The sequence below is a fragment of the Danio rerio genome, chromosome 4 (assembly GCF_049306965.1).
Source record: "Danio rerio strain Tuebingen ecotype United States chromosome 4, GRCz12tu, whole genome shotgun sequence".
NCBI lineage: Eukaryota > Metazoa > Chordata > Actinopteri > Cypriniformes > Danionidae > Danio > Danio rerio.
In genome coordinates, this window is record NC_133179.1 from 42,547,331 (window position 1) to 42,570,802 (window position 23,472).

Below are 23,472 nucleotides of genomic sequence, written 5' to 3' on the forward strand. Positions count from 1 at the left end.
AGGTCATTCCATATTTCATAATTTTTTTTTAAATATATATTGTGTGTTTATATATATATATATATATATATATATATATATATATATATATATATATATATATATATATATATATGTGTGTGTGTGTGTGTGTGTGTGTGTGTGTGTGGGATTTTAGAGCGATATTGTAAAGCATCAGGAGCTAAGGTTAATGTTGGAAAAAGTTTGAGCATGAGGGTGGGAAGAGTAAAAGAAATAACACAACATATACCCTTTAAAGAAGAAAAGGAACACAAACATTTTGGGAATTTGGGTGGGGATGGATTCTAATAAAGCAGATATTTTAAATTGGGAGAGAGTTTTAAATGGAATTGAGAAAAGACTGAGATTTTGGAAAGCTAGAATTTGACGATAAAAGGGAAAGTATTCATCTTAAATGCTTTAATGTTGTCAAAGGTCTGGCATGTGTTAGGTGTAACTGCGTTGCCTGAAGTATACTATAAAAAAATTGATGTAGTTTTTGTGGGGAAATAGAAGAGCCAAGATTGCTTATTATACTTTGATTGGTGAGGTAAAAGAAGGAGGTCTGGGACTTTTGGATAGTTTTTTAAAAATGAAAGCATTAACAATTAAGATTATTCAAAGGTTTTTGGAAGGGAAAATGGATGTGATTTGGAAAAGTGTGTTGGATTATTATTTGAAGAAATGTGGACATTTTAATATGGGATGTAATGTTTTATTGATGAAGATGAAGAAACGGATGATAGCAGGTCTGCCAAAATTTTATGTTGAGGTCTTAGAATCATGAGGGGGATTTTTAGAAAATGTGTTGATTATACCAAAAGCAAGGGCGCAGATTCTAGAACAACCACTTTAACTGAATTCAACTATTTTAAGTGAAGGAAATATTTTATATTTTAAGGAATGGTGGGATGGAGGATTAAGACAAGTTAAAGATGTATTATATGAACTAGGATTTGTACCATTACAAGAAATTGTGGATGCTGGGTATAAAAGAGTTGTTAAAGCAAAATTACAAAGACAATGCCATGAGTTGAAAAAAGCAATACCAAAAGATTGGATTGAAATAATTGAAAAAAAAATATGTTGGGCGATGAGGATGAATTACCAGAGACCTATTTTAAGAAGAAAAATGGAGAAAAGATCAATGAGCTTATGTACAGTTAAGAGTTTTTATGCTGTTTTTAGATAAAAGGCTTTTGTAAGACCTATAGCACTCAACTATTGGAAGGAAAGATATGATGATTTAAAAAGAAATATGGCGAAATGTCAAAATGAAATGTATGGAACCAATTTTAGAAAATTTTAATTATTTCTTGGGACATAATTGCATATTAATAAAAATGAGACTGTGTAAAATGGGTATTAAATAAGATATAATGACCCAAAGGTTGGTGATTCAAGCCCACCCACTGACGAATTAGGCACTTTGCTGCCTTGCAACTGCTAACACGTGCACTGGACATAGATCCTGGGCCACCTTCTGTCCAGCGTTACAAGATACAGTTACACACGAGAGGATTATCAGTGCAGCGACACAACAGGACAACTCCTGAGCCTCTCAATGCCTGAGCTGTTCTCATCAGAGCAGTCACACATGGGGAATATAACACAAGCTGTGCTAGACTTCATTAAGAAAGATTAGAGTATATATGGGAAAGCAGTCATTTTATTTTCTACAAATATACATTGAGCTCTATGACACTGATCAAACTGTACAAATATTATTTTCTACACACTCCGGTACAGCAGGTGGCGGCATTCAGCTTTACGCTGCTTTCTGTAACACGCTACACAAGAAGAAGAAGAAGAGGAGAAGGAGGAGGTTATCCGAATATGTGTTTGTTTTGTCTTCTTAGTGTCCAGTGTTTTTCTGCTTCAGGTAAAATCACCCTAGTTAAATGTAACTCTGCACGTGCTTTGATAACCCTGCAGCTGTTTGACTCTTCTCTGCTCTGTTTAGAGTGTTTGTGACGGATGTTTTTCACTGAACTCATGATCTGCCGCTCCTTCAGAAACGAAAGTGAAAGTGTTTAGTTGTTGCGTCGCCATTTTAAACAGACATAATCCACCATTTACAACGCAGAACAGCTTTAAATCTTTAATGTCTTGACAAAACCTGTAAGCTTTATGTGAATGTGTGTATGATGTTATTATAATCAATCGGATGACGCTGTGATTCTTCATTAGTTTACTCGTGATGAGCTTCTGGATTTGAGTGTCTCAGCTGCTGATCTATTCCTGCATTCAGCTGAATTATGAAGGCTGATTGATGACTGGAAATATGTGATTGTTCTTCAGTTTCTTCTAGAGTTTCTGCTGGAGATCAAACTCTTCAGGTCCATCATGGAGGACACACACACACCTGGAGTTCTGTATTTGTTTACAGGATCCAGGTAATAGACCTACACTTGACATTTCATATGATTATTTTCTACAGGATATTATATTTACTCTCTGTTAGTTGTGTTTTTAATCTGTCTGAATATTTAACACACACAGTCAGCAAGATTTTGTACAATATTTATGAAAAGTATGAAGTGCTGTTAAAAAAGTGTTTTAATGATGAAATGTTGAATAAATCTGGTGTGTTGACTCCAGTGTGTGCAGCGCTGAACTTTAATCTTCTCTGTTTTAGTTCAGTTCATCAGAAGAGAGCAGAAGCAGAGCCCAGCTGTGTGTCTATGAAGAGTGACGTGTCTATGGATCCACCAACAAATTTTAAGAGTGAAAACACAGGACCTGCTGTCAGGTAGATCATCTCTTTAATATCTGCAACTGATCAGTATTTTCATAATAAATAAATCAGGTAATTAGTGTTGTGGATCTGTTGGGTTTCAGATGTTAGATGTTGTATCTGAGCTCTGCAGGATAGTGCTTGAAGATCTCCGCTTTACACTTCAGGCCACAATTGATGGTGTTAACAAACCAATCAGCGCTTTATTAATAGTTAGTGAGGTAGAAGGTGGGTTTAGGTTTTGGGTAGGGTTAGGGATCCACAATAAGATCATACTGTATGACTACTAATGAGCAGTTCATATGTTCACATTACACAGATAATAAGCCGGTAGTTAATAGTATGAATTGTGAGCTGAACTAAAGTGTTCCCGATCTCCTGCCATAAAGGGCTTTTCCTGCACATTTTCCCCTGCTGTTTCTGTGCTGTACTGATCAGCCATTCCTCTGATCTGAGTCTGTTTTCACTGAAGCGCAGTCATCATCATGTTGTGTTGGCCTCATAGATGCTGCTGATCAACACATTTGGTTTCTAGAATTGATATTTCTCGAGTTCTCCTGCTCATTCAGTCATGATAGATGATGGTAAATGAACTTGTCTTGCTGTACTCAAAGTCTGGACTGGAGCTCTGCAGACAAACCCCCGATGAGTGACCTTCTGAAGACTGAGTGATGAGGAGGAGGATAAGGGGAGCTGCTGGAGGCGGGAATAACAGTCAGCTGACACAGTGCAGTTTATACTGCTGCTTATATAGTCATGTGATGATGATTGACACGCCTGAATGATTAAGCTCCTCCCACACCTACACTGTGGACTTCATTCAGTGATTTGATGATTAGTTTCAGCTCTAATCTGCTCTAATAGTGCTGCATTTCTGTTGGGCTTTCTCTACTAGAAATGAGCCTTGATCTGTTTTTGCTGATATTTTCACATTCAGACGGTTTTGTTCAAATATAAAGGAAATTAATTTAAGTGTTTTTGTAAATGAAGAATGATTAATATCAGGTTTGTGCAGTGTGTGCAGCGCTCAACTTTAATCTTCTCTGTTTTAGCTCAGTTCATCAGAAGAGAGCAGAAGCAGAGCCCAGCTGTGTGTCTATGAAGAGTGACGCGTCTATGGATCACCCAATAGAATTTAAGAGGGAAAACACACGACCTGCTGTCAGGTAGATCATCTCTACACACACATGATTACACTGCAGCATTTATATGATCCTGTGTTTCTAGAAGGTCAGAAAAAAGGAGTATTACATTTACAGAAGACTTTAAAACTAAATGTCCACACACTCACATCTGATCATTAGTGAAGTACAAATAAAGCATTAATACTCAAACTGTTAGAGTTAGTAGAGTGAGTTTACAGGCTTTTACAATAGTCAGCAAAGTGTGGATAATCAAGAGAAAGATTTTAGACAAGATGAATGAACAAGTTATGTGAGACAAACACACCACACAGTCTTTATTGTAACGGAGGCCAGCGAGTAAGTGCTGTGCAGGTAAACCTCACTCCTCTGACCTCTAAAGCTGCTCTAGTGACAGACGCCAGAGGCCATGGTCTTTAGCCTCCTTGGTAGAGCAACCGACTCCCATGCGGAAGGTCGCCGGTTGGATCCCAGCTCGGAGCAGGTTGGGTGGTGTAGGACCAGCAGTGTTACACTTGTGCTCTCTCACATTTTCATCCTAAAAGATTTTAAATGTCTTCAGTGAGCATCCAGCATCATTGTGAATGAAGGATATCAAATGATTGAAGTGTTACATTTAATAAATGACAAGTACTATTAAATGTTTAAAGCATTTTGAGCAGTAGATGTGATCAGTGTGTGCTGTTTAGTTAAATCTGATTAAATCTGTGTATTGTGTTTTAGCTGGTTCAGAGAAAACACACATGGCTTCACTAGAGGATCTTTACACTCGCACTCATTGATTCTTTGTGTTGTTGTTGTTCCTGCAGTGTGGATGGAGATGATCAGACTGGAGACCTGCAGCAGGGTTCACTCCAATCAGAACATGAAGAACTTCAGAGAGTCAAAGAGCAGCACAAAACCAGCATGAAGAACAAGTATGAGAGATTATTTGAGGGAATCCACCATGGAGAGACTCAAACCCTCCTGAACAGCATCTACACACAGCTCTACATCATAGAAGGAGAGAGTGAAGGAGTGAATGAAGAACATGAGGTTTTACAGATGGAGAAAAGAGCCAGAACAAAACCCTCACAACACACTCCAGTCTACTGCAATGACATCTTTAAAGCCTCAGCTGGAGCAGGACATGAGGAGAAGATCAAGAAGGAGAAAGCCCAGATCAAGACTGTTCTCACTAAAGGCATCGCTGGAATCGGGAAAACCATCTCTGTGCAGAAGTTCATTCTGGACTGGGCCGACGGAAAAGCCAATCAGGATGTAGATTTCATGTTTGTGCTTCCATTTCGAGAGCTGAACTTGATCAGAGATCATCAGTACAGTCTTCACAGACTTCTGCTGGACTTTCATCCTGAACTTGAAGATCTGGAGCCCAAGATTTATGAGCAGTGTAGAGTTGTGTTCATCTTTGATGGTCTGGATGAAAGCAGAATCACACTCAACTTTTCAGATGAGGAGAAAGTTTGTGCTGTGACTGAATCTTCATCAGTGGCTGTGTTGATGTGGAGCCTCCTGAAAGGAGAACTGCTTCCCTCTGCTCTCATCTGGATCACCTCCAGACCAGCAGCAGCCCATCAGATCCCCTCCAGATACATCAAGCGTCTGACAGAAATTCAGGGATTCACTGAGCCTCAGAAGGAGGAATATTTCAGGAAGAGAATCAGCGATGAGCATCAAGCCAGCAGAATCATCTCCCACATCAGAAGAGCAAGAAGCCTCCAGATCATGTGCCACATACCCGTCTTCTGCTGGATCTCCTCCACTGTGCTTCAGAAGCTCCTGGAAGAAGATGTGAGTGCAGAAATCCCTCAAACTCTGACTGAGATGTACATCCACTTCCTGCTGATTCAGATCAACATGAGGAAGCAGAAGTATGAAGAGAGGGATCCAGAGAAACTCCTGCAGTCCAACAGAGGAGTGATCCTCAAACTTGCTGAAGTGGCTTTTAGACAGCTGATGAAGGGCAATGTGATGTTCTATGAGGAGGACCTGATTGAGAGCGGCATAGACGTCACTGATGCCTCAGTGTATTCTGGGATCTGCACTGAGATCTTCAAGGAGGAATTTGTGATTCATCAGAGGAAAGTCTACAGCTTCATCCATCTCAGCTTTCAGGAGTTTCTGGCTGCTTTCTTTGTGTTTTACTGCCATTTAACAGATAAGAGAGAACCACTGAGGGTGATTTTAGAATATTTATATAATCAATATCTACAGTCCAGCTCTGTGAACTCTCTGTATGATCTGCTCAGATCAGCAGTATATAAAGCTGTCTGGAGAAGAAATGGTCATCTGGATCTGTTCCTGCGGTTCCTGCTGGGCGTCTCACTGGAGTCCAATCAGAGACTCTTCCAGGATCTGCTGACACACACAGAGGAGAGCTCAGAGAACATCAGAGAAATCACACAGGACATTAAAGACCAGATCAAGAGAGATGACCATCTCTCAGCTGAAAGATCCATCAATCTGTTCCTCTGTCTGCTGGAGGTGAAAGATCAGACTCTGGCCAGAGAGATTCAGGAGTTTGTGAAATCAGACAAACACTCAGTGAAGTATCTCTCTCCTGCTCACTGCTCCACAATCTCCTACATGATTGAGATGTCAGAGGAGCCGCTGGATGAGTTTGAGCTGCAGAAATTCAACACATCAGCTGAGGGAAGACGGAGACTGATAGCAGCGGTGAGAAACTGCAGAAGAGCTCTGTGAGTATTCATTGATTGATCACAGAAGACACACATCAGTCTGCACTGAAGACTCAGATCAGTTTAGTGAATCACTGCCCTGCTTTAACAGAAAATCTTTAGCTGGCCATATCGTCCCCCTGTGAGATCGCTGATACACCATATTACTGCATGGGGACGCGGCGGCAGTGTTCTGTTTCCTTATTTGCTCATTTATTTCATCATTTCTAAATGTATTTAACAAACTTTTCTTGACTTTTTACTCACACAAACAACATTTGTACTTATTTAATAATCTACTTCATTTGCTTTACAGTTTATCCTGGAAAATAACTCAAATCCCTGTAAAACCCTGTGCTCCTCCAGCTAAATAGGACATTTGTTGATGTGTATTTGCTCAAATCTAACACAGTGTTGCTCTTGGATAATTGTGTTTGTTTTCTGATCAGAGAAATAGTGTAATTTTAGACACAGTATTGCTGTCTAGCCGCAGACATGCCTCTAATATTACATTTACTGTAGGCCTAAACACTAAACTTTACACTGAGCTCAGTAAAATGCTCTCTGATTAGTTATTAATAATCTGTTCAATAATTCAGTACAGTCATATGAATGGAGAAATACAGGTTTAGTGTAGTTTAATGTAGTTTCAATAAATCCGTAAATAAATAAAAAGAAGATATGTTTAAATTAATTAAATAGGCTTGTTCTGAGGCATGAGGGTGGTATGAGGGCCCAATGTCCACAGGTGGGGGTTGCAGCCCAACACCATGGTACAATGCCATGAGGTAGCCTGACTGCCATTAGCTGCATTTCCACTATCGGGCCAGTGCGAGCCAGGGCTTTTATCGGGCCAGGCCAGGCCGATCGCCCAGGAGGTTGAGCAGTGAGGCCAAAATCATGTCGCGTTTCCACTGTCGGGCTAGTAACTCGCAACGCGTCACGCAAACCCCGCTCCCAGAACATTCACCGAATCGAACGTCACTCAATCCACCCACTTCAGTGGGAATCAGGCAAATAAAGCACACCATCACATCATCACGAAACTATTAAAATTACGACAACCAAAACAAACAAATGACACATTACTGTACAGCAGTACAATGTATGTCTATTGACCTTATTCTAAAATGCGGAAGTGCGCCTGTTTTCGCGATTGTCTTAGAACTTCTGATTCAGTCGCCTATAGGAGAAATGACTAGGAATAATAAACGGCAGAAAACGGTCAAACTACTTTCTCTACAAACAAATAATTGCATGACTATACAGACCAAGTAGAATAATATAACAAGAAAATATCAAATTGCAACATCAAGCAGCGTAATGAGCAGTTTTTAATGTCTAAAAATGAATGGAAGTGAATGAGACCAGAAGTCTCGAGCCAAAAAAATTCAAATGGCAGCGCCCACTCGTCGGCGGAGAATACGGTCAATACGCACATGCCTGTGTGTTCTCATTCATCATATTCATTTACTCGCCGACCGACTGTTGGCATCGAAATCCAGTGGTCTTGCCACTAACGGAGGGACCCAGTGCAGGGAGCGCACACATCCATAATATAACACCACATATATAAAATTCTTCGTTAATAACTCGATATAAAATGTATTTTTAAGATCCTCAGTTAGACAGACGCTGTCCAACATTCAGCCCAAATTCTCCAGAGAGAACTGAAACATGAACTTTTCCCTATAGGCTTTATGACACTAAGTTAGGTGATTCCCTTTATTTAAAGATGTTGCTTATTATATCTTAAGTAAAGGAAAGTGTTCAGTGTTTCAGCACATAAGAGCAGCACATCATAAAATATAGCCTATATTTCTTTGCACTCAGCAGCTATACACTAATAAAGCTCTTTATGTATTTAAAATGTCCTTTTTTAATTTTACCACGTCATATAAAAACATACACACTTGTTTGAGGACACAGAACACATTTTGAACTTGCAGTTTTCCCCAATGCGTCTGTAAAGTGCTGCGCAGCTGCAGACAGAAAAAAAGGTCGGCTAGTTTCTGCTTTCACTCACCCAGAAAATGCTGTTTGCATGATTTGATTAATATCATCATATCCAAATACTTTATAAATACTATTTAAATCATTGTCCGGTGTTTATTGTTTTTAAAAAAAATCTAAAATTCTTTTTTTCAAAGAGGCTTTGAAAAATAAAAGTTTAATATGGTTTTAAAACAGTTTGATATAGTACCTAATTGTTATAGCTATAGCTTTTGTTAGTTTTATATTGGTTTATTTATTTAATGTGATTTTATTATAACTGATATTTGTAATTCTTTAAATTATTTCAATATAGGGCTATTTTATCTAGATATGACACTATTGTTTTTTAGCCTACAAAAGTGGACAAAATTTTTTTAAAGTTTAATGTTTTTCTGTTGTTCATATAGTGTATTATCTCCAAAATAAATAAAAATAATAAAAATAAAAGAAAACAGCCGCTCGCGGCATCAACAGAGCTATGAAGGGAGCGCTCTTTTCCTCGACCTCACACACACATACAGGCATCTAAACGCGCACAAACACACCTTTTAAACTTGACAAAAACTCTCGAAAACCTTTACTGTCTGCTATGTCTTTAATATGGTGTAAAGATTATTAGGCGTTATTGAAACATCAAGGAGGACGCAGCAAAGAAAAGTAACTTATAAATTAAAACTACTTTACTATTTTAAGGGCGATCATATGCAAAAAAAGACCCCAGCCTATAATTTATTCTAGATGTTTTCTTTCCCATATTTATTTATTTGTTATGTGTTTGGTGCATGTACTCATGTGCGATCGGAAAACTGTGCCCGCCTCTCCTTTCACTCCGCCCTGAAGCTTCGGCTGGCCCTCTTTGGCCCAAGGTATTCGGCGGGCCGAAAAAGGCTGGCCGCTAGCCCCAAGAAAGCCCTGATTTGGCCCGATTAGGCCCCGGAAGAGACAGTGGAATCGCGACTGGCCTTGGCTCGCCCTGGCTCGCTCGCTTTAGGCGCGATAGTGGAAACGCGGCTATTAGGTACTGAGATGAGATCTTCAGACCCCTTGTGAGACCAAATACTGGTGTGGTTGCAGGTGCGTATACATAAGTGTGTGGCCCTGGATTCCTCCTAATGCAAGGCAATGCTGGACCTCTTGTGTCTGGAGTGTGTCAGCAATTCCTGCAATTCACTACAGTTTTGAGTGTGACTCCAAATCCAGTCCTCCATGGGTTAATAGTTCATTTTATTTCCAGTGATCATGTCTGTGTGATTTTGTTGTCAGCACATTCTACTGTGTGAAGAACAAAGTACTTAATAAGAATATTTCAGTCATTCAGATCTAGGATGTGTTATTTTAGTGTTCCCTTTATTGTTTGAGCAGTATATATATATAGTTTATTTTCAGTGTTACTTTAATCACTGTAGACTGAACTCATGAACACTCAGCAGTGCTCATTTCTCACTGCTGATTTTGTTGCTGTTTGTCCTCTACACAGGCTACAGGGCTGTAAACTCACTGTTCAGTGCTGTGAGAGCTTGTCTTCAGCTCTACAATTCTCGAACTGTGTGCTGAGAAAGCTGGACATGAGTAACAATGACCTACAGGATTCAGGAGTGAAGCTTCTCTCTGATGGACTGAAGAGTCAACACTGTAAACTGGACACACTGAGGTAAATTAAAAACATGTCCATCAAATAAATGCTGCCACAAATGACTTTTCAATTGTGAAATGCAGTGAAGTCTGATGAGGTAATGAGCATATGCTGTGATGTATTTTATTTCTGTTTATTTATTGTGAATATTTCATATTTAATGTGAAGTCAAATATGAGAAACCCTGTTTATATCAGATATAATATTGCTCTTTAGTGTCATTTCTGCTGAAATGATCATTGATTGGTGTTCTTTGGTGTTTTTGGGGCGTCTCTAAATGAGCTGTGTTTCTGCAGATGTTCAGCCCATCACTGAGTCTCTTTATTTACTGATGTTAATGTGTGTAAAGTTATATTCAGTCAGTTTTATAATAATTTCAGGAATATTATTGACTAATATGAAGATGTTGATGTGATTTATTTACAATACAGTTTGTAAAGTCATATTTTCTGTCTGTTAATATTTTATGAGAGACTTGCTTTGTTTAACAAATATGAGGATCTGAATGGATTTGCTTTGTAAACATTAAATAATAGTTAAAAAGTTTTATTTTATTTTATACAATAAGTTTTTAGTTATGATTGTTACTTTTTTAAATCATTCTGCTTAAATCTGCAGATTTTTATTTTTTTACAAAATTCCTCTCAGAAATAGCAAATAAATCTGTCTGGCTGACTCATTTTGGTCCAGAGATCTTCTCCTTAAAAAAGTTTATGTAATAATGAAATACAAATGTTTGATCTTCCTCCATGTGACCATTAAAGCAACTCTGAAGAGTTAAAGGAGTCTTTTCCTTTCCCTATGAGGAGAAATCACTCATTATAGACACTTCAATAATTACATCACACTCACACACAATAATACAGTGTCTTTTACTGTCCTCTACACAGACTACAGCGCTGTAAACTCACTGTTCAGTGCTGTGAGAGTTTGTCTTCAGCTCTACAATCCTCAAACTGTGTCCTGAAAGAGCTGGACCTGAGTAACAATGACCTGCAGGATTCAGGAGTGAAGCTTCTTTCTGATGGACTGAAGAGTCAACACTGTAAACTGGAGACACTGAGGTAAATGATTCTCCACTCAACAGATACAGTTTCATATTTGGTTAACAAAATGTGGAGCCCTGATGTAAAAGGTTAAAAAAGTGTTTTCATTAAGATGGAAATGTCCAGATATATTTAAGAGCATTAGTGGAGAAACTGCAAAATGCTGCTTCTCAAATGAATTGTTTTTTCTTAAACAGTTCAGGAAATCAGTGTATTTTAATGATTATTTTAATTAATTACTTCTAAATCTTTATTTATATTTTATATTTTAATGATCATATTTATAGTTTGTCTGTGAATTGGTTTATTGGAGCAGGTTTGACAGGCTCTGATCATTTGCATTTTGCAGGTTTATAAATATATAAAGTCTCGAGGTCCTCTTATCTGAACTGAAATTTATCAGTTTTCTTACATTTCAAAATGTTCAAGAATATATTAGATGACATTTAATATTCAGTTTTAATAAATAACAATAGTCAATAATTCTAATATATACAAATTCAAAAGGTTTTGTCATATTATTAACCTCTAGCTTGTTTTTACATCAGATGAATTACTAAAATCACACTGTTAATGTAATCTGTGTTCTGCTTTCTCAGATTGGTCATGTGTAATCTCACTGTTCAGTGCTGTGAGAGTTTGTCTTCAGCTCTGCAATCATCAAACTGTGTGCTGAGAGAGCTGGACCTGAGTATGAATGACCTGCAGGATTCAGGAGTGAAGAAGCTCTCTGATGGACTGAAGAGTCAACTCTGTAAACTGGAGACACTGAGGTAAATGATTCTCCACTCAACAGATACAGTTTCATATTGGGTTACCGAATGTGGAGCCTCTTTCAGTGGATTGGCAGAAGAAGAAACAAAACATTAACAGGGATTTGATTTCAATCATATCTATACTAATGTATGTTTATCTATAAAAATATGTTTAAAAGCATTACTATATATAGTATATCGCAAAATGTTGCATGTTCAAAGCTTTTCTTTTTCCAATATACTCAAATATGACTTAAAGTTAAAAGAATCAGTTTATTTTAAAAGACATTTTAATAAAATTAATTATTCACATTTTATTTTTGGGTCATGAATATTTGTTTCTCACCTGACAGAATAAACAGTGTACCCGCGGGGTCTTAAAAGCATTGAAAAAGTCTTAAACTTGATGATCTTAAATTAAGACCTTAATAGCCTTGAATTTGGTATACCAAGTCTTAGATTTGTTACGAAGGTCTTAATTTTTTTTATTTATTTTTGCCTTTCCTATGATTAAACATCATACTGTAATAAAAATTAACTGTTACTAATGTAGGCTAATTAAAAAATTCATGCAGCGTAACGTTGAGTGCATCTTGCGCTCCATGTCATAGCAGAAAGTCCATCGCCGTAGCTTACTATGGCAAGCACGAGTATTTACAGAGCTCCAACTACTTAAAAACTACTTAGAAACTGTGCTCAATTTCACTGCATGTGTTTTCTGGACAGTCTTTCATTGACATTCACAGCAGAAGCTCCTATTTCACTGTGACTGAAAGAATGAAAGTAAACAATTTCTCTCTCTCACTGTGGCCCGATTGACCTGCTGGCGTGACTTTTCCTCTCCTCTTGGCTGTAACAGCGATACTTCTGGATAGAGGTCTGCATTTCTGCGGCTGTAAAGCGGAACCTGACCAAATTTCTTATGGCGCGTGCGTGCGGTGCGTGCGTGCGTGTGTGTGTGTGTGAATGAGCGAGAGAGTAAAGCCGCCTTTCCACTGCACACGGCATTTGGACATGACTGTCGAACTACGCCCCCTTGTGGCAGTCGCACAGAATTTTCAGTTCTGAAGTGCACCATGGGAGAGAAGCTGTTCTGGCAGTGTCCGAAATAAAGGAGGCCTTTATTCTCTGTGCGTTCACCATGGTTGTATAAGTGAATGAAAAGGGAGGGAATGTGGAGACAACATAAAACATATATATATTTTTATTACTTGCTTTTATAAAGAAATTTTTTTTTTCATATAGACTTTTTCTGTTTAAAAAAAAATAACCAAATAAACTAGTATTTCTCATCTCGCGCACACTGACCTGCTTGGACAACACTGGAGTACAGCACATCCGGTCAGCGGGTCGCATATGGTCTAGTCGAAGGCAGGGGCGGACTGGCCATCTGGCAGACCGGGCAGTTTCCCACTGGGCCGACGCACTTTTTGGGCCGGGCTGATCATCGTCTTCGATCTGATCGGACCATAAAAGGCTTAGCAACTTATCGTTTTTTTTCTGCCTTATTAATTGGCGATGTTGTGATATGTGACTTTCTGAAAGTAAGATGTTTTTTCCGGACAGACAGACCGGGCCGGCCCATGTGACACTCTGCAGCCCATTGGTTCTTTTCTTTACTGACATTGGGCTGGCCCAATCACAAACTCCTAGTATTTTGGGCTCTGTGTGAGCGTGTATCGTCTGTGTGTATATGTCAAAATAGTTGCGAGTCAGAGAGAAGAAATGGAAGTGAGGCGCAAAGAAATTACGGGGAAACACACTGGCGTTTTATTTAGCAGTTCTAAAAAGATCTCCATACATTCTAGTACACTGCTAAAAACGCAAATCACGTGACCACACACACACACACACTCTGCCATGACCTGCAGCCAGTGGTTTAGCGCGGGTGCTTTGAGCATAAACCCCAGGTGAGAGTATAGTGCATGTCGGACAGTTCATCAACTATCTGCTGAATCTCATCTCACTACAGTTGTTAAAGGGCCATGAAACCCCCTCGTTTCAGCAGGGTGTTTTCACACCTCTACTTTGGAAAAAGTCAGAAAAGTGGGCGTGTCCAGCTCTGTTTAGGGGGTAGTGTTGGAGGAACTAAAGTGGGATGGTGTGGGAGTGTCTATTTGGGCAAGCGCGAGTTTCAGTCAAAATACTCACACACAGGAGAATGTGATGGTGTTTAACCTACAGGGACATCTGTAGTGGAATTATTTGCCAAATTATTAAATGGTGGACTTTAACTGCAGTTTGGCTCTTTCATTCAGGGAATTCATTCATGCCCCTCGCGACAAACGAGATATTTGATTCGAGGATCTGCTCTAAGCGTGTATTTTTCATGCAATGTTTGATACCGCACGGCGAATGAGAGAAAAAAAACCTCCGCATTTTCCGGAAACTTAGATGCACACGGCAGGTAGCGTCAGAAAGCCGCTTGTGTTATTCCGGTCACTAAATCCGGTTAAAAACCCTACACGAGGTTAAAGTTTGGTTGTGGTCCTAACATGTTACGGTGCAATAGTTAACTTAGTTCGATACGAACAAACTGAATAAACAAAGAGCACTGGTCGCTCACTTACCAAATCTGTAGAGACAGGACAATCCACAGCAACTAGAGCCGCGTCTTTATGAAGAGAATACTACAAGCGTATCCGATCTCAGCGTTTGCAGATGAGAACAGCTCTCAGGTAAACAATAATCCTCCTTAGACACGCAAGTTATTGTTGTGGAGCGTCGCGTACACTTTTAATCCACACGTGAGTCTGCGCTCTCACAGAGAGAAAAAGAAAACGAAACTTAACGGCAGCAAACTATAAAAGCAACACTTCACGCTTGTTTTGCCAACACAACGTGGCGTCCATGTCGTGTAAACACAGTAATGAATATTAATGAAGTTGCACAATAGAGCGCGCTGATTGGTTTGAACCAAGCCTTACTCATGCATTAATGCATCACACTGTAAGACGTAATAAGACTCACTCTGGCACAGGTGTCCAGTCTGCACGCTGGAATAAACGCTATTATGTCATGACCGTGACGCAGCTTCAAAAATTCGTTTCAAACAGGAAGTACGAATTTGCTTGAAATAACGCAAAAACAACCAATTTACACTTTTTAGTGAAATATAGGTGTCCTAATAGTGTTTTTAGCAGTGTGGGACACATATATGACTGTCAACAGCTCAAAAAATTTGTTTTGGTGTTTCGTGACCCTTTAAACGTGATATTGAATTCCTCTTGTTGTCTCTATCTAACGACTCTTTGGTCTTTTGAATCACTTATTCTCTGGTAACTCTGTTTTGGCTGAGTGCAAAGGTAAGCTAATATATTAGTTTATGTAGCCACGTACACTGATTCTGCAAATTGACTGATTGCTTACCTTTATGGTATACATTTATTGTACGTAGCACGTCTGTGTTGATGCTCTTGTTAGCGCTTTGAGTTTGAGAAAAGCGCAATATAAATAAAATATATTATTATTATTATACTGTTATAATGGCCATTATTGATTAATAAAACTGATATTCTGCAAAAGAGACGGGGTAAATTTGTTATTTTCAATGAAAATGAAAGGAGGCAGTTATATTTAAGCCCTGTTTTGTTATAAAAATGCAGAGTGAAGATGATGCTCATATAAATATATAGCTACACGAGGCTGTCTGGTGTCTGTTAATCTTAATATCAAAATGAAACAAATTTCCTTATATTATGTTTTCATTGTTAAGAAACAGCAAACAGGATGAGGAGAATGAGGTTATAAAGTACACTGTTCCCTTTGTAGATTTACTCATGCGTCAGCAGGCAGTTTTTGTTATGTTTATTATTGAATATAGGCTGAGTGAACAGTGTATTGAATACGCTAAATTGGCTGTAGTGTATGAGTGTGTTGTGGGTTGTGGCTGGAAGGGCATCTGCTGCATAAAACATGCTGGAATAGTTGGCAGTTCATTCTAGTTCAATGCCAGGGCCGATTTTTTTTTTTTTTTGCCCCACTCTAGCCCTGGTTGCAGGAGTTCAAATATTTAAATGGGTCTGCAGCTCAAATTGGATCCAAATTTTCTGCATACGGAGATTATCGGAACTTCACGCAACTCCTGCACTACTCTTCATTGGAAATGAATAACTTCCGGTCTGTCGCTTGTCGTGTGCAGTGGAAAGGATCCCAGGGGTACCCAAAGTCCCCTAATGCTCTATCAGTGTGAATGTGACTGTCAGGATGCTAAAAGAGACATAAAGACAGCGGGTTTGTGTTTGTTTACAACTACAAATGAGGTCAACTTGCAATAACCAATCAGCTTTCTGTTATTGACTTAGTGCGCATGGCCACGGGAAGTGTCACTACACTCAGTGGTATCTGTATGTCAGATGTCGTGTCACTTCATGTTAAAACTGCTGCTGGGAGGTTCGCTGTGGGTGCGGGACACATGATTTCGGCTGGCAGAGTACGGCGTTATTTCACTGACAAATGTCGTAGGCGCAGTTTTAAAGGTTGGGAGCTCATTCGTGTAATGCGAGAGAGTGAATCTCTTTGCTCACACGCCGGTTTCCTCTGTTCGTGGACAAAACTGCTCGCGAGCCCTGAAAACAATGCTGTTCACGTGCGAATGATCTGCTCTCGCTCCTTCGGACGATGCAAACTCACAAATTTTGTGTCTTGTGTTTCCTCCTTCTATCGTGCTTTTGCTCTTCAGAGATGCTTCAGCATAGTGTAGTATTAAGAATAGTGAACTGATAAAATAAAATACAGAGTGTAGTTTTACTTCAGTAAAGTGTGGTGAATTGTAGTATAATATACCCTATATTGTAAAACAAACTGGGTAATTTGTTTGTATTACACTTGTTGTGTTACCATAGCAACTATAGTTTTACCACAACAGATTAATTGAAGTACTTTACTGTACAGCAGACACTAGTTCACTTTACTTTAGTTGCCATGATGAAATAGGATTGATAGTGAGATTTATTTGAAGAGTGAATAGTACAGTAGGCTATAATACCTTATCAAGTTTTCCCCTTTTCTATCACAGTTACATTTCTGATTGCGTTAGTTATATTTAAATGTATATTTTATTGGTGCATCTTTTAGATGTTTAATAAATGTTTTTAAAATAAAACTATTCTCTGTGTCTTTTTAAGTGTTTGAAACTGGAAATATCTCATCATATAACACACAGCCAAAAATGTTGTGGTTTATTAGAGTAAAAATGTAATATGCAAGTCTATTTCAGGGTTTTGGTTATTGGTAATAATTAGTGTAGTAATATAAATCCTATCAAAAAGCACAAAAGGAAGAGGGAGCAGAGTACTGAGAGCGCGCAAGAAAGTTTGCATGTGAGCAGTGCATATTTTGAAGTGAGAAAATTTGCGTGCGAGCAGCGTTTTGTCCACAAAGAGAGGAAATCGGTCCACGAACAAGGAGATTCGCTCGCTCATATTGAATGAATGCGCTCTTGACTTATAATAGTTCTCTCATGACATTTGTCAGCGAAATAACGCCATAGCAGAGTTAATGGAATTTTTGAGACTCTGATAAACAGTTTGTGTGGTGCTGCATTTGATTTGAGTTGAATATAAAACCGTTTGAAGAGTTTCTGTCTGAAACAGACACGTCTGTACCAACATCTTTATGACCCATCCATGCGTGATCATAGGGAGAACCAGATGACCAATAATTCTTGGCTAAAAATTGCAACAGCTGTGGGAAAGGAGGAAAGCTTTTGTAAAAGTTTGAAAAAACCTCAGGGATAAGTTTGTTGATTCTCTTTTTATTCGTCTGATTTTACTGTCTGTTTCTCTTGACCGCCCCCTGTCATTTAAAAAAAAAATCTCAATAGCGAACGCGTCAAGTATAAAAGCCTCATCCGTTTCGTAAGGTGTGCAATGCGGCGCCAGGCGAAAGTATAAATCAGCATTAAGGTGTTTGTTTTTGTAGTTTCTGTAGTTTAATAGGGCATCTAACCTGTCTTTAGTACTGTTTAAATACATTTATTTTACCACTAATTTTGTGATTTTGCATTTTCTATTGCAAGTTTTTTGGTATTGTGATATAGGTCTTAAATTTATTACTAAATGCTCTTGAAAAGGTCTTAAAAAGTCTAAAATTTGACATTATGATATCTGCAGAAACCTTGTATATTAAGATTATAGATTATTTGTGTGTGTTTGCTGATGCGAGGGCTTGATCACTAAGGAGAGCTAATCAGGATGTGTGTGTTCATCACTGCTGTTGACATAAGCAGAAACAGCAGTCAGCATCTTCACAACACAAAGAGATGTGTGATTGTCCAACTGTGTGATGTGGACTATTGCTGTGTTTGTAGATTGTCTGGCTGTATGGTGACAGAGGAAGGCTGTGGTTTTCTGTCTTCAGCTCTGACTTCAAACCCCTCACACCTGAGAGAGCTGGATCTGAGCTACAATCATCCAGGAGATTCAGGAGTCAAGCTGCTCTCTGAACAACTGGAGGATCCAAACTACACACTGGACAAACTCAAGTATGTGGAGCAGCACTGGCCTTGTGCTTTTACACTGAATGGCTTTAAAAAGACACTAGAAAGCTCTTTTGTGATCAGCTTCAGTTTTCTGTGAGGGTTATAGGGTGAGGACAGACAGAAGATACTAAGGGTGTCACGATCCTCCAAATCCTCGATTCGATTACATTTTCGATTCTAAAGGCACGATTCGATTCGATTTTCGATTATGAATAATTAATTAATTAATGACCAATACATTATTTGTAGCCTACCGTTTAAACTACCTGACCTGCATGGTCTTTGTTTTACCCATAAACAAATCATACAGTAAATGAATAAAGGCAAGATACACACATAATTACCACCTGTCAATCACTTTTCTGCGGGACTCGTGAATAGGCTCTGCTCTGTGTCGTGATAATGGCGTCGGTAAAAAAAACGCACAACCAACAGGAACCAGCCAACAGTATCTGAAGTGTGCGCTAAAATGACTAAGTACAAGTGAGTGAAAGATTGAAGCAGTCCTCTGACTGCCTGGACCTGCTGTCTCGAGCGCATGGCTGTGTGAGCGTCTGTGTCTGTGTGTTCACAGAATGTGCATTTTCAGAGGTAGAGAGGAAGGAGGGCTGCTCAGAAATGCCACACGCCACTGTGGATGTCAAATCGTTGTCGTTCTAAAATGCCATTTAAAAACAAAGACAGTGTAAACAGGGCCTGAGTGTGTACTTTTCGCGAGCGGATTTGCAACGGGGGCGGGCGGAGGATCGCGATGCCGGTGTTGTCTATCGGACGAACCGTACGTAATACGTACATAGCAGAGCTTGCAAAACTGTTTTTTTGTCGACAACACGAACGTTGTCAACATAACTCACTGGAAATCCAAAATGCTTACACACCGGCGACTTCATTGATAGAGGAGAGGGTTTAAGTTCTGTCGACGGGTCTCCTGCGTCTGCAGTTTAACAAGCACTTCAACAAGCCTGTTTTTTCCCGCTTGGCAAGACAAGCTGACGTGACATGGGGGCATGGCAGCATCGACAATTCTATTTTTTGATTCGATAATCGAAATTGAGCATAAATTTCAATCGATTTCGATTTAGATGACACCCCTAGAAGATACAGCTTGTAGAGTATTCCAGTCATGTCTATGAAGAGCAAATCATTGAGTGTGAAATGAATCTCCTCTGTAAATGTTGGAGTGTATTGGCTCAGTTACAGTGACATTAAGCGGGACACACTGTACAGTTTCAGCATTTGAGCTGAGCAGAGAAACTTCTTCCTCCATTTCTGCTGAAGAATCCTACAATATCAGGTCAGGAATAGGGTTGGGGATTGAAGATGGATTCAGATTCTGGAATCAGACACTTGGATTAATGTTCAGACTCTTGTTCTAAAATCAACATCTGGATTCCTCTTCTCTGTGCACACATGTGTATTTTTCACTTGCTAATCTGTCAGGAACTTGGGCGCTGGCGAGCAGCTTTAATAATCTGAACATAGTTTAGAGATGGACTGCAACATGTGCTCAAAGGCTGCATGTGCTGAAGAACGATGGCAAAGCTAAGTGTGATCACTGTAATAAATGAATGTTGCAGCAGGGTGTCTCCATCAACATGAGCAGTATCTGCGCTCGCTTCACCAACAGCAGAGGAAAAGAACGCACTGTGTTACATTCATTGTGCATCCCGGCTCAACCAACAAGTGTTGTGTGTTTTAGCTCAAGAGTTTGGAGCGTGTAGCTGAGCAGCTCAGTGCTAGCTTTAGCTTATTAGCTGAGGGGAAAACTAAACAGCTCATTCTCTCCATCTGTGTGTGTTTACAGTCTGGATCATGGAGGACACACGAGGATTACAGCAGGACCACGCAAATGTAGGACTACACACACACACACACACAAGCACACACACACTGCTACGGTTTAATTAAGTTGTCTAGGGAAAACAAACGTAACACTTATAATATTAAATTATTACTGAGTAAATGGATGGAAAATACACCAGGACACAAAATTTACATTCAATTCGTTTATTCCTCTTACAAGGAGAAGAAAAATGAAGCCAACAAAAGAGAGGCTTACATGTGTGCGCTTTGTACAATGTATATATAATAATAATAAGAAGAAGAAAGAAATACAATCAAAAGTTTTAGGGGAAAAAGGAACTAGAGTGGCGCCAAAGCAAAGAACTAAACAAAACCAAAAGCCACCTAAACTAGAACACAAGATCCCCCTCTAAACTTACTAATAAAAATCAAAATGTGAAAAAGAAACAAAATCTTCAGCGTTTGCGTCGCCACACCTAAACTCCCTGAAATAATAAGTAAAAACACAAAATGCGGCGCTTATCCACTTACCTAGTGTTTTTGAACATTAAAGTTATCTACGGGCAAAATGTATGTCGCGCGACGTAGTAAACTATTCCCTTTTCCCCACAAAGGAATGATAAACTCTTTAACCATGACTTAATTTACATCGATGTAGTTATTCTGAAACACAGAACAAAGCATACAGTATGAACAGCAATTTCATAAGTCAAATTTAAAGTCCGCGGAGTGAAGTCCAATTGGTCCACGAGGAATAGCCCTAATGAGGAGTGACAGGCTCGGGATCCCATCAAGAGGTACCTAGTAGAGAAAAAAAAGTGAAACAAAAGGTGATAGGGCGAGACAAAAGCAAATGACAGTCAAGGAGATACGAAGGGAGCAAAGGGAGATAAGCAAAACAGAGAGGGAGAAGGCACAAAAATACAAACTCCCACGGATCGTAACACACACGCACACACACACGCACACACATTGAAGCACTCTCTCTCACACACACACACACACACACACACACACACACACACACACACACACACACACTCACACACACATAGGCATGCTCCTTTCTCACACACATAAACTCACACACAGTCAGTCACACTTAACACACACACACATGCTCTCTTCTCTCTCTCTATCTTACACACACACACACACAGCTGTGGTTATAAATGTGTGTGTTCTTGTGTTCAGATGTCTGTTTCCTCACTCTGGATCCAAACACAGCACAAACTCGTCTCATTCTGTCTGAGGAGAACAGAGAGGTGAAGCGAGTGAGAGAGAATCAGCTGTATCCTGATCATCCACACAGATTTGACGGTTATTATCCTCAGGTGTTGTGCAGAGAGAGTGTGTGTGGACGCTGTTACTGGGAGATTGATTGGAGTGGAGATGATCATGGTGTGCGTATATCAGTGTCATATAAGAGCATCAGGAGGAAGGGAACAGGTGCTGAGTGTTGGTTTGGATATAATGCTCAGTCCTGGAGTTTGATCTGTGATTCCTCCAGTTTCACATTCACACACAATCAGAGACGGACTGATCTCCCAGTGAAGCCGCTCAGCAGGAGAATAGGAGTGTTTGTGGATCACAGTGCAGGAACTCTGATCTTCTACAACATCTATAGAGACACAATGAGCCTCATCCACTCAGTCCAGACCACATTCACTGAGCCGCTCTGCCCTGGGTTTACTGTTTATTCTAGATCATCAGTGAAACTGAGCTGAAGAATGACGAGAGATTTACCCAGAATCCTCTACAGGAGCAGTGTGTGTGTGTGTTCAATGCTGTGTACATGTGTGTGTCTGCGCATTTGTTAACTGTTGTGTGTGTGTGTGTGTGTGTGTGTGAGAGAGAGAGACTTTTTTGACTTTTAAAGGGTATTTATTTTACAGTATATCCAATTAAAACAATTTCATTCATAAACCAAAAGTTTTATCTTATTCCCAGTTAAATAAAAATGTTATTGTCTTCCACAAACATAAAGCCCTTGTTAATGCACCGCTTTCTTTCAAAACTCAATTCGTCATTGTTCATTCGATAATATTCATGTTGTAAACGAAGTCTTAATTCAACGAAAGCTTTAAACAAAATAATTACATTAACTTTCTGATCTTCCAGGTCAGCTCTGTACTCCTTCCAGATAGCTCATTTTGCCTAACCGATCAGAAAGTTAGAAAAAGTACAAATCTCTCTCTCTTTTTTTTTTAACTTGTGACCATAAATGAACATTGTATTTTTGAAATGAAGTCTTAACCTGCTAATAATCCTCTTAAATGTATTAAAAAGTGGCAATAATCTACGACTTTCATAAAAAACATGAAGAACATCAAGTTTTTTATACACAGGACAGAAAGAAGAGTCTGGAAAACTGCATTTAAACAGAAACACTCTTGTTGGCAAAGAAAAGTGCAAAACTTGCCATTGCAGATCACCAGACCTTTTTGGAAGAGGGTTTTTGTATAATAAACGGCAAGAAAGCAAAATAATTCCAGATTCAGACAACAAAGATCTCCATTTTGTATCTTTTTTCTTTATTTTAACTGTCTAATAAAGAATAACCTTACACAAATATTATATAAAACTGGTTTATCGTTATAGAAAAGGAAGACTTTTACATTTTTAAAAGATAGAAACAAGTTAACATCATCATCATTATTATTTTCAAACTGTTCTATTTTTGGCATTACACGCATTTCTGGAAAAAAGACTTCTGTTACGTTATTTAACATGGATTCTGATATATAATCTGATAAGGATTGAGGAAAAGAAGTTTCCACTAACTTTCCTAGTGATTTCCTGTGCTGAACACCACTTTCTTTCTTTTTTTTTTTTTTTACTTAGTTTTTATTGATTTTTTAGGAACATAACCAGTAGGAACAAAACAAATAAAAAAAAATACATATATACATAAATATACATATGTATACAAACTTATATAGGCCAATACAACCCATGTATATCTACATACACACATGTATAAAAATATTAAATTAACCTCATCAAAATAAATAGATAAATAATAAAAAAAATAATAATAATAAAAAAAACAGAACAAAAGTGGTTGTTGGAAGAGTTACAAAATCAAGTCATGATACGTTTGACATACATTATCACAGATTATTTACAATGACATATTCAGACCATTTTTTCCAGTACTTGGTATACTTTTTTAAGTCAAATCTTAGATTAAAAGTGAGTC

The 23,472-nt window shown here is 38.8% G+C and overlaps 1 protein-coding gene across 2 annotated transcripts; it reads left to right on the forward strand.

Moving 5' to 3' along the window:
- The first annotated feature begins 1,794 nt into the window (after positions 1 to 1,794).
- Positions 1,795 to 23,274, forward strand: LOC108183678 (protein NLRC3). 2 transcript variants are annotated; one of them, XM_073947377.1, is made up of 10 exons: positions 2,236 to 2,396; positions 2,639 to 2,752; positions 3,790 to 3,903; positions 4,689 to 6,578; positions 10,030 to 10,203; positions 11,076 to 11,249; positions 11,831 to 12,004; positions 18,297 to 18,470; positions 20,272 to 20,318; positions 21,465 to 23,274. In XM_073947377.1, exons 1-10 carry the CDS (start codon positions 2,347 to 2,349, stop codon positions 21,995 to 21,997), a joined length of 3,444 nt encoding a protein of 1,147 aa, XP_073803478.1. In that variant the 5' UTR covers positions 2,236 to 2,346; the 3' UTR covers positions 21,998 to 23,274. The 2 variants fall into 2 exon arrangements, with proteins under 2 accessions (XP_017211033.1, XP_073803478.1); XM_017355544.4 differs by lacking the exons at positions 10,030 to 10,203; positions 11,076 to 11,249; positions 11,831 to 12,004; ... (1 more) ...; positions 20,272 to 20,318; positions 21,465 to 23,274 and adding an exon at positions 1,795 to 1,882 and having other exon boundaries at positions 2,302 to 2,396; positions 4,689 to 6,663.
- The last annotated feature ends 198 nt before the right edge of the window (positions 23,275 to 23,472 follow it).